This window comes from Sebastes fasciatus, chromosome 5 (genome assembly GCF_043250625.1).
Source record: "Sebastes fasciatus isolate fSebFas1 chromosome 5, fSebFas1.pri, whole genome shotgun sequence".
Lineage (NCBI taxonomy): Eukaryota > Metazoa > Chordata > Actinopteri > Perciformes > Sebastidae > Sebastes > Sebastes fasciatus.
The window spans coordinates 15,709,758-15,727,393 of record NC_133799.1 but is presented as its reverse complement, the minus strand read 5'-3'; the positions used below and the strand labels follow the sequence as shown (position 1 = coordinate 15,727,393).

General features: G+C 41.3%; 1 protein-coding gene across 1 annotated transcript in view; it reads left to right on the top strand.

Moving 5' to 3' along the window:
• fbn2b (fibrillin 2b) overlaps window positions 1–17,636 on the top strand; it is a 68,433-nt gene that overhangs the window by 20,691 nt on the left and 30,106 nt on the right. The window contains exons 6-8 of the mRNA XM_074635286.1: window positions 141–236; window positions 10,827–11,024; window positions 14,591–14,716. Coding sequence (XP_074491387.1) covers window positions 141–236; window positions 10,827–11,024; window positions 14,591–14,716 — 420 coding nt within the window. The remainder of the gene's footprint in view (window positions 1–140; window positions 237–10,826; window positions 11,025–14,590; window positions 14,717–17,636) is intronic.

Genomic DNA, 17,636 nt, shown 5'->3' with positions numbered 1-17,636 from the left:
ATATACAATAGGCCTACAGTGATTAAAAGATGAAGTCATTTGAAGCTTTATGAAAGATCCGTGTTTGCGTGTCTGTGAGAGAGTGTGTGCTAAATGTGTGATTCACTGCGAATCTCTCTCTTTTCCTCCGTCTCTTGTAGCGGTGTGTGAGAACGGCTGCCAGAACGGTGGGCGCTGCATCGGGCCCAACAGATGTGCCTGTGTCTACGGTTTCACTGGCCCGCAGTGCGAGAGAGGTGAGTGCTCATCCTACTAGTTTCTGTGTTGATACAGTTATGATTCTCCTCTGTCTTCCTTTCAGCTCAGTTTGTACAGTTCAGATAGATAGAGGCCTGCTGGTACTATATGTCCTTGCTTGGTATTTTAGTGGGGAAAACCAAAGGATGCTGACACAATGTACAGGGGAATTGATTTTTTTTTACAACCTGGGTTGTTTTGTATCTCATAAGAGTTATAACAATGTTACTCTCGCAAACTTCATTGTTGAGATCTGACAATCCAAAAGGGCAATATGACAGGTCAGATGATCAGCCAAATTGTAAACAAACCCACAGTTTACACACCTTTTTGAGAGAAACGACATTTTCACTATTAAACTGTCCATTGTTTTAATTTTGCAGACCAACTTACTGGTAACTTTGACCTACTATTCTTAACATAGTTGGGCCTCTGCAATGAGTGATTATAACTGCCATTTACTGTAAGCTGTAAATATTAGGTTTACATGGCAACAAAGTGCAGCTTGTGTGACTGCTTGCATTCCTTGTCCTGTGACAAAGTCAGCAAATAACTTGGTGTGTAAAACATTATTAAAACTGATGAATAAAACTACTCTATGAAAATAGAACTTAGGTTGTAAAAATAGCCTTTATCAAGCTTGGGAGTCAGCCGCCCCTGCTTTTATCAATACTCCCTACCCAGGAAGGCTTTGATGGGGCCATACGGTCCTGAGTGTTGCTCCTATCAGTGCAGACACACTCTGTTAGTTTGTTACTTCAGTGCGTGGTGAGCATTCAGGCTCCTCTAACGTGGATGACTTCATACCGTTCGCTCAGACAGACAGTGGGTGTTCGTCTCCTGAGCTTTGAACACAAGCCTGAGGTATGTGTGTGGTGGGAAGTGATGGCTGGGTGTTGGAAGTAGGTGGTACACTACAGCTCCGTGGCAGATGGAAAAAATACGGGATTTGATAGCTGCACTTGATTTCTGTTCACCTCAGTTCACCTTTTCAGAGAAGGAGAGGAATCTCTTTACACCTTCAGAAATTCTCACATGTCCCTCACCTTCCACCTCCTGCCTCTTTCTCCTGCTGACACTGAGGAAGAGGAAAATGATTAGTTTATAATTTCACTCACCTCATTCATTTCAGCCTTTCTTCTACATTCCTTTTCCAACCTATAGACCTTTTCAAAGTTGACAACATAAACATGTTAAATGGGCCTCTTTGTATTTCCTGTTTCAGTGTTTGTTAATGCCGTAGCTGACAGGAAGTAAACTTGGACCAAAGCTGTTACCCTAGCAACAGAATGGCAATGAAAAGGTCCACAGTATGATTGCGTCCGAAGTTCCATACCAACATGCTATTTAGTACGCTAAAACAGTATGTGACATATTTTAGTATGTCCAAAACCTTAGTATGAAACCAATTGCACGCGATTTGCATATTATTTCCTGGTGAAATATTACAGTATGCAACGCTGGACACTATCCCACAATGCAATGCCGTAGTGACAACAATGTTAATAACAAACATTGACAGAAAGCTCTTTAACACTTCAATTTAAGTGTAAGCATAAGGTTTCACTTTGCTAGGCGTACTATATATTTTGAATTAATTTAGACTCTTGCAAACTGTTGTTTTGGTCACATGAGGTTGGCACGGGTTACCATGGTTACACTTCTCTAACCGGCAAGGAAGCTCTCAGGAAGTGAGGACGTAAATTACTCTCAGTGCGTCCGAAAAGACACATACTACTGTTTATTCACAAAAGTATGTTGAACGATAGTACACACATTGAGTGTGTCGTGCATAGTATGCGATTTCGGACGAAGCCTATGTATGTATGCTTGTGTAAAAACTTGTCTTTTGTCTTTTTCAAATACTATCCTCCCCACTCAGCCTAATCTTCCTTTCTCCAGTCTTCTTTTGTCATGTTCGCTTGTTTCCTTCCCCATGTTTTAAACAGGCTACCACATCAAACTTGTCCAGCCTTCATCTTACTCTCCATCCCTCAAATTATTTCGCCATGGAACTCTGGGGTCTTGTTTTCTGGGAAAATACAACATGTCAGAGGGAGCCTTAAAGACATCTGGCAATAAATACGCCACCACCTCCCCCTTCCCCCCGACATCCCCACAGGACTGACAGAATAGACTTTCTTTGTAGAGTGATCGTGGACATTTCCTGATGGAGAGTGGAGCAAGGTAGGGAAGCAGGGACACAGAGAGAGAGACAGAGAGAGAGAGAGAGGGTGACAGACAGAGAGAGAGAGAGGGATGGAGGGGAGCAGGAAGAGGGGAGAGACAGGGTGAAAATGAAAATGGACTCCCCAGCTGTGTCCACAAAGCCTGGTGGAGGGGAGTACAAACACTCTCCATGTTGCAGGAATGGGGAGACGGCTGGAGCTGCAGGTAGTCACAAGGGAAACACTTATAAATCTTTGTTTGTGTGCGTGTTTTTCGTGCCAAATATCATTCAGCTACAGAGGAGTTGGGCTAAATTTGTCAAATTAACGGCATAATTCATAAGAAATGATATTAGTGACAGCAGCAGACTTAAAAATGATCCTAGCCACCGTGCGTCGGATATGAAAGTTGGACTGATACAATTTGAATTTAACCAGCTACAACACATTTATTTTCACTTAACTTGTCACTGAGACTTTAGCAAACAGGTCACTAAGGACATTTAAACATTTGTCCTTCAGTTTGCCAGAAAAGAGCTCAGAATTATTACCACACTGACCAAAAGGGAACGTTCTCAAATTCATAGAAACACCCTCTGAGATATTCAATAATTTTGATAAATGACTACTATATTTCTCTATTAATGGGTTTGGCTTGAAATGGATGGTGTGTCCCTGGTGTGACCTTTAGTGTTCCTACAGCTCTGTTGTGTTTTGTGGTTTGAGAGTTTGTGCAATTGAGTTCATGAGTCAATAGATTTACTGTGTGAGTCAGTGAGAAGACTGCTGATGAACTGTGATTATTGTGAAGGCAGTGAAAGTCAACCAGTATGGGTGAACTGGGAGTCATGGGAAACTCCTACGTTGTTCGCGTGTCTGGGGTGTGTGTGCACGTGTGGCTGTGGGCCTGAGGCTCGTTGACTTTGGTTAGCAAGAGATTGAGTTAGAGTTAGTCATTCCCCCTTAAATGAAAAAAAAATCCCACCATCTCCATGAGCGCTCTATCATTATTCAGCAGCTATAAGTGTGTGTCACTGTTTTGCTTCTGTATGTGTGCATAAAGTACATACCTTTATCCATACCTTTATGTGTGTTTCAGTCTCACAGAGCTGTTAGCATGGCTTAGGGATGCACCGATCCGACTTTTTCAGTCCCGATAGCAATACCTTGGTTTTGGGTATGTGCCGATACCGAGTACCGATCCGATACCAGTGTTTACTTAATAAGCTGTATGCCTCACTGTGTGGAAGTGACTGGGATCATTCTTTTATGTTTAAGGCAACATCAGGATTGTTTTAATCGAACTCTGGTGTGGTTCGTTTGGGCGGTTGTGAACGCAGTAATCGTACTCTGGTGCGGACCAAAACAATCGGACCGAGACCGCTTGCGAGAGGTGGTCTCGGACCGTTTACAAGCGAACCAAAACGCAGGCTGCCTGTGTGGGCATTTGTTGAGATAGACACAGGTGAACGACAGGTTAACATGAGTGGGAGAGGACTGACCTGGACTTCTAAGTAAAGTCCACAAAAACAGTGACGTTTATGAAGTTATAAACTGGAGGAGAAGGGATAGATTTGTGCGCAGCCGATCAGATTTGGTCAGCTTTGGTTTGTGCACTGTGAAACTGAACCAGAGTAAATAGAAAACGAACCAAAAGGATCAATTTCACTCTGATTCGGACTAGCCAAACGGACTATGACTTGTGAAAGCGCCCGTATTCTTGTTGTACTATATGCAACATTAAGTCATACGCCAATATGAGCCCCATTGCACTTGTTTGGGATTTCACATCCTTTCACCAGAATGTACACAGAGGGAGCTGACGGGGCTGATGTGTGCTAATGAACTTTGGCTCAGTCAGCTGTCTCTGTTCAGTCCAGTCTGTCTCAGTGGACCTAGGCTCTGTGGTCTGTCCCAATCCCAGTCCAGAGCAAATAAACTGGAGTAATTTTGCCCCCACCAGCAAGCGGTGACGTCAAGGGCATTTCGAGGTGCTGGAAGAGTAGGAAGCTGTGCTATTTCTGCTCTATTGACTCTGGATAAGAGTGGACAGAACACGGCTGGACAGGATGGCTGCGCTGGTGGAAGGGTGGGACTCAGGGGCAGGCACAGGTCACTACTGTGGAAAATATTCCCAATGACAATTTAGTTTTGAGTCCGCCAGTTCGGAGCCGTGCTAAATTTGATTTACAGCAAGTCTATAAATTAGAAACTAATGTAGCATGACGTTGCCTCTTAATGTAGACCCCATATGTGTTATTTCCATATGCAGGGATTTCTGCTGCAAGACACACAATGAAGCCACAAAAGGAGCAAATATCAACTTAAGAACTGGCTGAGAGTGTTTCAAAATTCAACACTGTGTTTTAATCCATGTCTGGAAATGTGTCTCACTGGGAGCACATAATGAGCCCTGTGCTTCATCCAAAAACTATGTGTTATTATATGCTCTGAATTAAATCACCATGTTGTGCATTAAGTGTAATTAGGAACGTCACATTTCACAAGTTGTTTTTAGTGTCTGCTTTACATGAGGGCACTAAATTTTGATTATCCATCTCATAAACAAAAAGTGGAGAAAATTATTCACCAGTGCCCTGGCCAAATTTAGAGGCTCCGGTTTGTTCAAATCAATACTTGAGTAGCCTCACGGGACGGCGATGAAGGCCGCCTTTGATCCGGCCTGATGAAAAATGGGCCGATTTACTCTCGCTGCTGTCAAGAAAGCACTACAAAGACTTCTCCCATGAGTGGTAGTTGTTGATGGAGCCTGGAGCCCACTTGCCCGACTGTGTTTTTTGCCCGACGGTGTCTGCATTCAATAGAGTCTGCATTATTGTTCCACTGCTGGACAGGATTGTGATGGGACGTTTCCCAAAACAGACCAAAATAGTAAAGTAAAGATAGATTTTACAGTACAATGGGTGAGATATAGAAACAATGACAGAGGAACAACTACAAGATATGACGTCACAGTTCCAACAAGTATACGCAAAATTAAAATAGGTTAAAAATGCCTGATAATTTTGTGTACATTTTTCCATGTACAGTAGTCTTGTGTGTTCTGTACAGCTCTCACACACACAGCAGTTAGCTACAAACTTCAGACCTTCAGATCTCTGCAGATTACTGAGGGCTTATCTCTCCCATTTCCATTCTCCCACAGTTGTTATACCCTGTATGTGTGTGTGTGTGTGCGTGTGTGTGTGTGTGTGTGTGTGTTAAACATTTAGTCACGTTTGGGTGACTGCTTTTGGTGTGGACCAAATGAAAGGAGCAGACTCCTTGAGAAACGATAAGGCATAAAGGAAAAGAGTGATTTCAAGCTTGTTGATAATGGCACTGATAAGACTAACAGAGACTGTTATGGTTGGCTATAATGAGGATAAACCTCCCAAACACACAGACGGACACACACACACACACACGCACACGCACACGCACACACACACACACACACACACACATGTGCACACACAAACAAACAAGCCCACACATTTGAATCATTTATTTATATCCACATCAGTCGAGGACACGCGGACACAAACAATGCGATGGGATCAGAAATTCCACAAGACCCGCCAGACATGTGTTCAGTCTGCACAAACATGAACACACACACGCACAGACACATTCACAGAGCATACTTAGAAAATGTCTCTATTTTTCAACAGGTGAGTAACAGCCTGACGTTAAGGCTCAGAGTAAATCGTGCAGCTGTATAAAGTCTAGAGAGGACATCCGGTTTGAAAACACATGCATGCTTACACACACACACAGACACAGAAAGACACACACACACACACAAACCCAGAGGCAAGTGTGTATACATATTTCTTCTCTTAATTCATTTGACTCGTTGACCTCTAGTCAAAGAGAAGTATGTATAAATGAGAACAGCTTCATTTCCATGTGATCAACTCATATTTCAGGTTTCTTATCTTCCCAGACCTCCTCTCCCGGGAGTTTTATAAATACTTCAGCAGTTATTAATGAGTCTGAAATGGGATTTTTCCTCTTCTCTTGTGCCATTGCTCTTCCCCTCTCCTTTCCCTCTAGTGCTCAGGTCAATGCCTCCATCCCATCATCTCCCCGATCCCACAGCTGGACGGGGTTGATGGGAAAATATTTTCCCAGAAGGGTTTGCGTTCCAGACAGGATTAAATATTTTCTCACCTCAACCTTGCAGTATTTTATCTTCCTTTAATCCAACTTCCATTAGAGCAAAGAGTAATAAGGCTTTGATGTCTGATCACGTTTTTTTTATTATGATGTGGTTGGCTTCACTACAAACACATCATCATATGTGAAGGGTCAGATCCCGTTATAAGTGGACTGATCCAGGTGAAAGGTTACAACTCCTTTAAGCAGTCTCGGGGATGAGTTACAACTGGCAGCGATTCCTGGAAACTTTGATTAGAAGTGCTGATATTTATGAAATAAAAGCATTTTTTAAGAATGAGACGACTCCATTGAGTCTAAAACAAAGAGGACAAGTTCTCATTGTTGGAGGAAAATAACTTAATTCATAGTGATGTATGCTGGTTATGAATGAAACCGGAGACATCTGGATGAGAGACAGAGGTTGCTAACAGCGGTTTTAAGGGTAAGGAGAGGATAGAAGAGAGGATCTGGTGAATGTTTTTGATCTATTGAGCAATTTGAACACTAATTAGACAAAATTACTTCCGAATGTTGTCAGCAGGGCCGAGTCAGGATGTTGGATTGCTCCCTTGTCCTAACCTGCCCGAGCCCATGGTCGCACGTGTCCACTGACTTTACATTCATAATATACAGATGTGTATACCTTACATAAATGTACGCACAAGGCAAACAAAAGCCTGAACACATAGACTACACTCCGGGATAGTGTGAGATACCTTTTTTTCACTGTTTGTTAAAGAAAGCTGCGTTGCTGCTCCAGTCTTTAGTTTGGCTCGGCGCTGCAGCTCAGACAGATGCTGTGTTTTCCTTCAGTCATGTGTATTTACACAGACATGTGTGTGTAAAAGAGAGAGAGTGGGGCAGTGTTTTAGAAAGCATGTGTATGTGTATAGATTCCATTTAACGCACACGCATACGCTGCTGAACTTGGCTGCTGTGTGCGACTGTCTAGTGCTGGATGATCACAGTGTGGGAGAGTCCAGTCTCCTCTAAGAGGGGACATGTTTTTCTTAAAATGAAAGACTGAAGTGTTGGAAACACCATTCATTTTTTGTCTTTTGGTTTTTCTTCTTTACTGTCCATTTGAACTGTTTTCAGTTTATTTGAAGATTAACAAGATTAACTGTAGATTGTTTGACGTGTAATAAACAGTATTAACAGCTGCTGTCAGAATATTTTAGAGCTTTGGTTTTAAAGGATAAGGCTAGCAATATTTTATATTTTTCTTACTGTCAACAAACCACAAGAAAAGACCAAAACCAACAATGAATTGACCAACAAGTGTGCAACCAAAGCTGTATATAGCTTATTCCTTTTAGTCAATTACACTGTCCTGCTGCCAGATGAGGAGGCAGCAGTAAGAGTTCAAGCTTAGTTACAGTCTGAGAGTCCAAAAGCTGGCAGGAAACAGAAGTAAATCCAAAAAACTCCAGGAATGCTAAACACTGGAAGAACTTTGACAATAGGAACCAGGGCTGGAGCGCTTGATACATGGGATGAAGAACGATGACGAACTGGCACAAGGAGAAGGGAGCACACAAGGACAGGAGGGTGATAATGAGGGACAGGTGAAAACAACCAGGGCTGACAATCACACAGACAGGAAGTGAAGTTATATGCAACGAAAGAGTTGGAGAAGATCAAAATAAAACAGGAAAAACTTAAACAGAGGACCTATAGCCCAGAACACAAAATCCTCCAGACAACTGACCATCTTCTAAAGATGCAACACAGTCCAGCCTTTACTAAAGACATATTCTGCATTCATATGCAGAATCATGTCGGCAACGGGAACAGATTTTGGGATCGAAAGTAGTCTGGTTTCCATTTGTAGTTTGAGTAATATTGACCAATCACGTTCAAGAAGGCTTTAGTTGAATTCAGGTAAATTGTCCGTGTGGGAAGCAAAAGAGGTGGAACACATTGGCCAAAATACAATCTGGGAATCCACCGGCTATCGTCTGACGATGATTTAGCTTTTCATTGTTTTAAAATTAACTTTTAAACTGACTACTTTTGAAACAATTCAGTCGTACAAGTCGTCTCTCAACTCAAACTCCATCTCAAGTTGCTAATCAGACTCTAGACAATGAGCAGCGCACGGAAAAGGAAGTCCGCTGCTCATTGTGGTTGTCCGATGGCTACACCAGAACCCCCAAAAATATAGCCCCTTGGGTTCGGAGATTGAGTCTTTTCAAAAAGTCAGAGGGCATAGAGCCAGACTATGACACTAGTTAGAATAATAGTTTGCTAAAAACTATAGTACCCAGCTGTTCTAAGAAAAAACAACAACTATATATTTATGTGTATTTTTTGTGTCTTCAGTAGGAACCAATAGGCTTGGGGGGCGTCACAGGCTGTTTAGTGAAAGGTAGTGAAGTTAAAAAGTATTGAGAAATGGAGCGTTGTTGGTTTGGGTCTTTTTATGGGATTTGCTGACTGAATAAGAAAAATGTAAAATAACCACAGCCTTATTCTTTAGGCTTAGCCTAGTATTAATGCAAATTTGTAGCAGTGTAAGCAGTGGGTATTTTGCTTCTGTGTGTATTTGTGTACAGGTTTGTATGCAGATTTTGTTTGTATTAATCTTCATAACAGTAAATGCATGTGGTGTATGTGCCAAGCAAGCCAGAGATGTAGATAGAAGATGAATAGCGGCTGATAGGAGAGAGTCGAAGGCAGACAGACAGGAAGAACTAAAGCGGGCAGAGAGAAATAAAGACAGATGGAGGAGAGGGAGAACTGGCGAGAGCCCCAACCTGCACTCTGCATGCTCAGTTTGACCTACTTTACTTTCCTCTCTCTTTCTCTTTTTTTTCTTTCTTTCTGCGTCTCCTACTCTTTGCCCCCCTTCTCTGTGATCCCCTTTCATGTAGCACAAGGAACCAATAAGTCTGAAGAAGGACTTCCACCAGACACCACCGCTGATTCCTATCTTTGCATGTCATTCTGTCCTTCAGAGCCGAGCAGGCCGCTCTCTTTCTCCACATCTCACTGTCACAGCCTTGGCTAGCCAACCGTGCAGCTCGTCTTTCATCTCCCCTTTGACAATCTAACAATCTACTTTTTTAATGAAGGCTATATTAAGTTTGGCGCCACTGCAGAGAACTTAATAAGGGTTTCTCCCACAAAGGAAGCCGTCATTGGGCCGTACGTGATTGAAAAGACGAACATCGTATTGCTGAAATGTTTTCAGCATGAGGTCATTGTGCCTGATTTGTGAAGTGCATTTAACGAGATTATGCAGCGAGGAGGCAAGGTGATCCCTGAAGACATTTTGAAACATTTTGTTCTCATCATGGGTTTTCTTGCAACATGTGTTTGAATGTGTATTTACTTATCTTCACTGTTGTTGCCATCCTTTCCCAAAAGATAGGATCTTGCAATTGCAACACATCTGTCTGACTTCCACAAGACATTTGTGTTACTTTTGAGTTATTGGCATCATATGTTGTTTGACGTCGTCTGTGTGTTTTGGAAACACAAAAGTGCATTGTTCTGAAGATGACATCCAGATGCGTTCAAATGTCATGTTAATTTTAGAGTGAATGATTGTCACGGGGTGATTGTTAGAGACAACCTCACTGTCTTATCGATGGAGACAGAAACCACCACTGTTCAGCCCACCACCACCTCCCAGTTAAAGTACGGGAATGTGCTTCAGTAAGTCAATGGGTTAACTTATTATCACAGAGGCTAAATACATAACAGTCATTCAAATCCTATTGCTAAATTCCTGCGGAAAGGAACAATCTGGATGTGTTTTGCAGTTTAATCTGAGTGGGTTTAATAAGAAAATGCCTGAAATCACGTGCTCTGACGTGAGCCGTTATGTTGCTACCAACTCTCATATTGTTCTGGTAAAAGCTGCTACTTGTAAATGCTCTTCTTTGTGAGCTGATGGTTGATTCATAGACTAAACACTTGAAACAATTAAACAGTGAGGATGTTTTTCAAGGTCCGGTGAGTCATCTCTGTAAAATCATCCTCTAATGCTGTGCCAGTTTATTTTTCCCACGTCCATTCCTCCATTTGTTGTCTGAGTGAAATTAAGAAAGAAAGAAAGAAATGATCAATGACGTCGAGGTTACAGGAAATATTCTTTCCCATAAAGAAGAAAATTCCCAACTATGAACTTAATCTGGTTTCACTAATGGTGTCCCAGATGTGTTCAAGGAAATGAATCACAGTTTAGTCATTTAATCAATCAAATGTTTAATCAGTCACTAACTAACAGAGGACTCATTCCCTCCACAGACTACAGGACTGGGCCATGTTTTACCCAGGTGAACAACCAGATGTGCCAGGGCCAGCTCAGTGGGATCGTCTGCACCAAAACCCTCTGCTGCGCCACCATTGGCCGAGCGTGGGGCCACCCCTGTGAGCAGTGTCCCGCCCAGCCTCACCCCTGCAGACGAGGCTTCATCCCCAACATCCGCACCGGAGCCTGCCAAGGTCAGATCAGAGCACATACATCTTTCTCTTTTTCCTCTACACACACCTGGCCAATCTTTAAACAGTGCAACCATTACTTTATCCATCATCATCTCAGCTGCATTCCTGCCCAAAACATCCTTGAGGTAGTGTTAACAACACCGAGAGTGTTTACATGTACACAGGTACATGTAGGCCGAAGCTTGTATTTTCCTGTTAAGGTTGTGTACCGGCATCTTCATCTCCTTGGAAACAGTGAACCGCTTTAGGTTTTATTTATTTATGTGTCAGTATCTCAGTGATTATGAGCAGCTGTCCCAGCTGTCACATTAGTCTTTCTTTCTTGAAGTCAAAATGTGAGCTTGTTCTGACCTTGCTTAAACTGGCATGATGCATAAAGAGTGCATCATGTCACCCAATGATATTAGAGTAATAACAGAATATTAATGCACATACTTTAGGCAAAGCAAAGATACTTAAAGCATTAATTTTTTAAAAATATATTCACTTAATAAATAATATAATAATAGTGAAAAATAAAAATAATAAATAACAATTAAAGAGGACCTATTATGCTTTTATGCTTTTCCCCTTTCCTTTAGTGTGTTATATAGTTTTTTTGTTCATGTAAAGGGTCTGCAAAGTTACAAAGCCCAAAGTCCCGCCTTTTCTTCCGTAATGTGGTGATGTCAGCAAGTAACACATTTGCATATTACCTGCCAAGTGGCTAGTTTGGCACGCCCTCAAACAACGAAACCTCAGACAAAGGGTGAAAAGAGGTGCTGCAGCACAGCCGGTATGAGAAAAATAAAGCGTTTCTTGAACATTAAAGCATGTAAACATGTTCTGTTAGAAACCCAAAGTACAAGTATGCACCTGAAAATAAGCATAATAGGTCCTCTTTAAACAGATATAGTACAGACATAACAGAATTAAGCAGCTTTGACTAAATTAATTCAAAAGAGTGAGATTTAGACAATAAGAGAGAAACTGAGGGAAATATGAACTGAGATTCACCTTCTTCCATCAACATTCCTCCCGCTGGTGTCCCAGAACCCCCTCAGACCAGACCAGCCTCTCTCTGCATGCCTCTCTAATAACCTATGGCCCGACCAGACTAAGCAATAAGACTGCATCAATATATGACACATGTGGAGGTCATGTCCCTTGTTAAATGAGCCCAGCTTCTCTCACATGGACACACCCAGCACCACCCTGAGCAGATTGTGATGGTTGATGTCTCGCTGGAGCCGTCGCAGAGGGAGACTGTGTTTTTGTTCTGATGCTCGCAGCACCTGGCCACACTTCAACAGTATCAGAGCTAAAGACATTAAGTTCATGTATTTATGCTGGGGAGTTGGGGATTATAGCAAACTCAAGTGTTGTTTACATTTATAATAGAAAGCTACAGGTGGGCTTATACCCACATCTTACATACTTTGTATACTTCATTGGCAGATATGTTGATAGGGTGTGTGTAAAAAGCCTGGTGCTTCCAGGCATCTGAATCTCTGGCCACATCTCCCATTCGCCCAGCGAGTCACATAGTGAATGAATGAAGTGAAACAAAAAGGCCATTCAGTCTGTTTATCAGGCTAGTATGTCGAGGTATCTGGCTCAAAAAACACCAGACTTTCACCAAGGAGACTGGTGTTCGTACGCCGTGTGTTGATTTAATTGTCACATAACTTCCGTACTTAAGTTACGTCAATTATGGAGTTATTTTAACCCAAACCACAATCTTTTCCTAAACCTAACTAAGTAGTTATGTTGCCTAAACCTAACAATGTAGTTTCCTGTGAAGACGGTTTGAAAAGACAGTGTGCATATAACGAGCAAAAATTGACATGTGTATCACAAGTTGCTGGGCATTCGTAGGAAAATGCAAAAATTAGGAATTACTTTTCATAAGATAAGTAATTCCAACGTATGAGGACACGTTGGCCTGTTTGGTAGTTTCATTGCACCAAACCAACTTGTGCAGAATTGGGTGGAGTGCCCCAGTTCCAGTGTTTATGCAGATCAAGTGGTGTAATCCAATGTGGGTACTTATTTTGGCATGAAATTTTCATTTCCATGGCTCTAGTTATAGTGAGGGCGAAGACAGACGAGACAGACCTCAAATCCCGTTAACCTTTTCATCAACTGCTCCTGGATGCTTATTTGAGGTCCTATATATGTGTGCTTTATGCTGGGAAAGTATTTAAATTGAGTTAGATGGACAAAATATCACAAATATTTCAATGTAATGCATATGATCTCTTCAACATGTAAAGGTCTTTGAGTGCTTTTTCCAAAAGTTTTACAAATTCTGTTTATTCTTAACTTTTGTTCGGGGCCATGAAGGAAGTAATACATAGCTATACTGTATGTACCAACAATTATACGCCTGGCAAATACAGGTAGACAGAAATAAAACATATCAAAGGGATGTAAAGCAGTCTTCCATGAGATCTAGTAATACCACAATCCACCCAGCTATATGTTTAAGTCTGTATACATTATTTATGAGTGTAATTCCAAAAGGTAACACATCTGGGATCGGTAACTGGTTTGTATTTAGCTCCATAATTTCCCCTCTTTTGGCTGCCAGGCTGCTCATACGTTAGAGGGATGCCAGTGTGAGATGATCAATCATCTCTTTGTGACTCACATACCTCCTCTCTTACTCTATTTTTCACTGTCTGTCTGTACTTCCTTCTCTGTCTGAATCTCTGTTTCTGTCTTTTCTCCCCTCTCACTAATGCCTCACTCTCTCTCTCTCTCACACACACACACCAAAGACACCTAAACTCCAGAGAGCCTGGAGCAACGTCTATCTGGCACAAGTACAAAGCACACCTGACCATGAATCCAAATTTAAGGATTTCACTCCAGACTCAACATCAGGATTTAGATGCTTTCAATCTCAGCCTTTTGGCGAGAGAGAGTTCCTCAACACTAGACAGTATGTTCAGTCTTTTCTAACAAAGAAGCAGAGACTGAATGTATTCAGATTACATCAAATGAATAGAAACAGCCTGGGTACTGCTTAGTGATGTGGTGAATATAAACCCACTGTGTGTGTACATGTGTGTATGTGTGTGTCCCAGGGTAGACAGGATCAGAGGTATCCAGCGTTTCTTAGGAACCCGCCCTCTGACATATCCCCAAAACTGGGGAAAGTGACTCACATTGAATGCTGGGAAAATCTTACGTTTAAAAAGCCATTTCCTGTTCAAACAAGAGCTGTAGTGGGTCTTTCTGGAAGTGGTCTTACACATCACAGACGGCGCCAACTTGCTTCTCACTTTTAAGATGTCGAACAGAAGAATGAAGAACAGTGTTTTAGCGACAGAAAGTGTGCCAGAAACATGCTCTAAAATGTGCTCTGAACCACATATAATTAATATACTTATATTATATATAGAATGCACATTGTTTGAAGTTAGTCTGAGTCCTTTTTTGTAGTTTTTGGTGGCGGCACAAACATACTGTAGGATGCTGCATCCCTTACACCAATGCTCAGCTGATGCCAGTAATTATTAGAACCTTTTTTTCTTTTGCCTCTTCTCACAAACATCTGTGTCTTTCCTACCTTCTCTTAGATGTGGACGAGTGCCAGGCGGTGCCAGGTCTCTGTGCCGGAGGTAACTGCATCAACACTGTGGGATCCTACGAGTGCAAATGTCCCGCCGGCCACCGGCAGAGTGAAACCAGCCACAAATGTGAAGGTGAGTCTGAGTAGAGTCGTGAATTTAACACAAAGGCATGCTCAACAATTAAGAAACATAATGAGGACCAAAGGTATTAAAAAATGGATGGCCATCAGATCTGCGTAACCGTGGTCAATAAAGAAACCATGAAGACTTGTTATGGCCATCTTTGATGTGCTCCATTATTGTCTAAATTGCCAGATGATGAGGGGAAATATAAAGCTGCGTAGTGTGAGCTGGGTATCAAACACAGTTCTTACAAGAAAGAGGCAATAGGCCGTTGAAGTAAGTGTTCTTGAACTTGACATTGATTTCCTGATGGCTTCCTGGTCTTTATACTCTTTATACGTCTTTATAGAGGCGGAAAAAGAGAAATTCAAACACTGTAGGAAGTGTCAGAATAATATAGATTGTAGCAGTGAGTGCACCTGTTTCGCATATAAAGTATAACTAACTACAATTTGGGTTAGGGCTTCAATAATTATTGTCGCCAACGATTTTACCAACAAATTCATCATTTAGTCTGCAAAACATTCGGGCTGTCCTCAACCAAAGAAATTCTTAGTCGACTAACATTCATACGATTTTGTTGACCAATCGATAGTTAATTTATTGAGATAGATCTGTAAAGCTGAGTTTCTCCACAAAGAAACACACAAAAGCACCACTTTAAATCTTGGGTTTACCAGAGATGTGCACATAACTTTCTTGGAAATAAGTCATTCAGTGTGAAAAAAGCCTAAAAAATGACAAATCGACTAAAGAAATCTAAGTCAACTAAGACCAAAACGACCGATTAGTCGACTAATTGACTAAGAGGGGGCAACCCTATAAAACTTAATGACAAATGCCTTTTTTTAAAGTCAAATGTTTTATTTCTGATCCAAAAACACCAGTGAATTCATTGATATGAGGCAAAGCAAACCAAGCTTATATTATCATTTTGAAGCGACAGACTTTATTATTAACTGAGATAACGACTAATAACTACAAGCTGATTTTTTTTTAATTTAAGGATCGACAAAGCATTACTTGCATTCAGAGCACATATGTAAGTATGTAAACTTGTCACCAATCCCAAAGAATCCAGTGGAACTTAAATTAGCTTTTGTTGAGTTTCTGGTGAGAGAGTCATGGACGGTGCACTTTATGATAACTCTGGGTTTTGCCGGGATCGGTTTACAAATCTCCACTGGCGTTTTAAAAGTGACGACTTGCTCAGAGTTAAAGAAGTCTGGACGTGTGCACATAAACACACATCGAGTGGATTCACATTACAAAGTGTTGATTGTGTGGAATTTAAACAATGCCCAGGCTAAACAGTGCGATAGTTAGCCAGGCAGGGTTTGTGACTGTTGGACTGGAGCCGATGTGTTCTCAGTCTTTAGGGAGGATTACAAAAAGCTCTTAAACTGTTTGAGCCAGATGATGTTCTACTGAATGAGACCAAGGCCCAACTAGCTATCATAGCATATCAGTGAATGAGTTATTATCTAAAATCTCCTTTTATTAACTTGTAGCTTGGCTGAGAGCTGAACCAGAAAGAAAACTAGCGTCTCCACTTCAGATTCATGGGAAGCAATTACCATGACACCAAAAACTGATTTATGCAGCAGCGAATGAAGGAGGAAACGGGGAGGATGACTTCAGTAAATTCACCGGTCACAGTTTCAGTTGTGGTTTTGGGTGAACGCCACAACGGTGCAGGACTTACAGTAAGGAGATGCTGTTGGGTGTGGATGTTGTAGCCACATTCCTGCACAGAGAGAGCAGTTATACTACAAGGACGCTCTGACTGAGACAAGGTATAAACACAGCAGGAGCTCAGGATTGGAAACCCCTATAACCTTTCTTCCCCATTTTACCTTAAATTAGACACACTCAGCCTCTTTCCACCACTTTATGCACAGTGTGAGCTTTATTTACTTCAGCAAAGACGAGAGCTGCAACTAATGATTATTTTCATCCTCGGTTAACCTCTCAGTTACTTTGTTTAGTTACTTTGTCAGAAAATGTGAAATATATCATTTACAGTTTCCCATAATCAATGATGGGACTCAACACCAAATCCTCACATATTAGATGCTGCAACCAGCAAAAGTTGGAATTGGCAATAGGGCTGCAACTAATGATTATTTTTGTTATTAATGGATCAGTTGTTTGGTCTATAAAGTGTCAGAAAATGGTGAAAAATGTTGTTCAGTGTTTCCCAAGACCCAAGATGACGTCCTCAAATTTTTTGTTTTGTCCACAACTCAAAGATATTCAGGTTACTGTCATAAAGAAACCAGAAAATATTCACATTTAAGAAGCTGGAATCTGATAATTTGAACATTTCTTAAACATTTACTCAACCCGATTAATCAATTATCAAAATATTTGGCGATTAATTTCATAGTTGACAACTAATCGATTAATCGTTGCAGCTGTAATTGGTAAACCACACAATTGCAAACCACTTTTAACTTACTCAATTCAGAAAATGGATCTTCAAAATGATGTGTGTATTGTATAAGAAACCATGTTATTATTTTGTGCTCTCTTATTTAAGGATTTCATCAGGCGGTCATTTGTCATTTGACAAGCCAAGATTTTGAGTGAGAAGAGAAAGAGTTCAGTGTTTGTAAAGCTCGTAAAAACAAAAGAACAGTTGTGACTAAATCTTCAGTCATGGATCAGCAGGAAACCCATGTTTAGCGAAATCTCGGAAACAATCAGAGCGGGGTCCTTTGGGGAGGTTTTTATTAAAATGCGCTTCTAGCTGATGCACAAACAAGCCTCACTTAGAGCTTTCACAGTGAAATTACTGAGGTTTTGAGGCAGTTAAGATAAAGTGCAGTTAAGATGTCATGGCTGTCTGATAGTTTCAGGCACAACAAGGCACCTAGTTTTATGGCCTGCTTTTAGTTAAGACTGTGCTTAACAGTCTCTCCTTTTT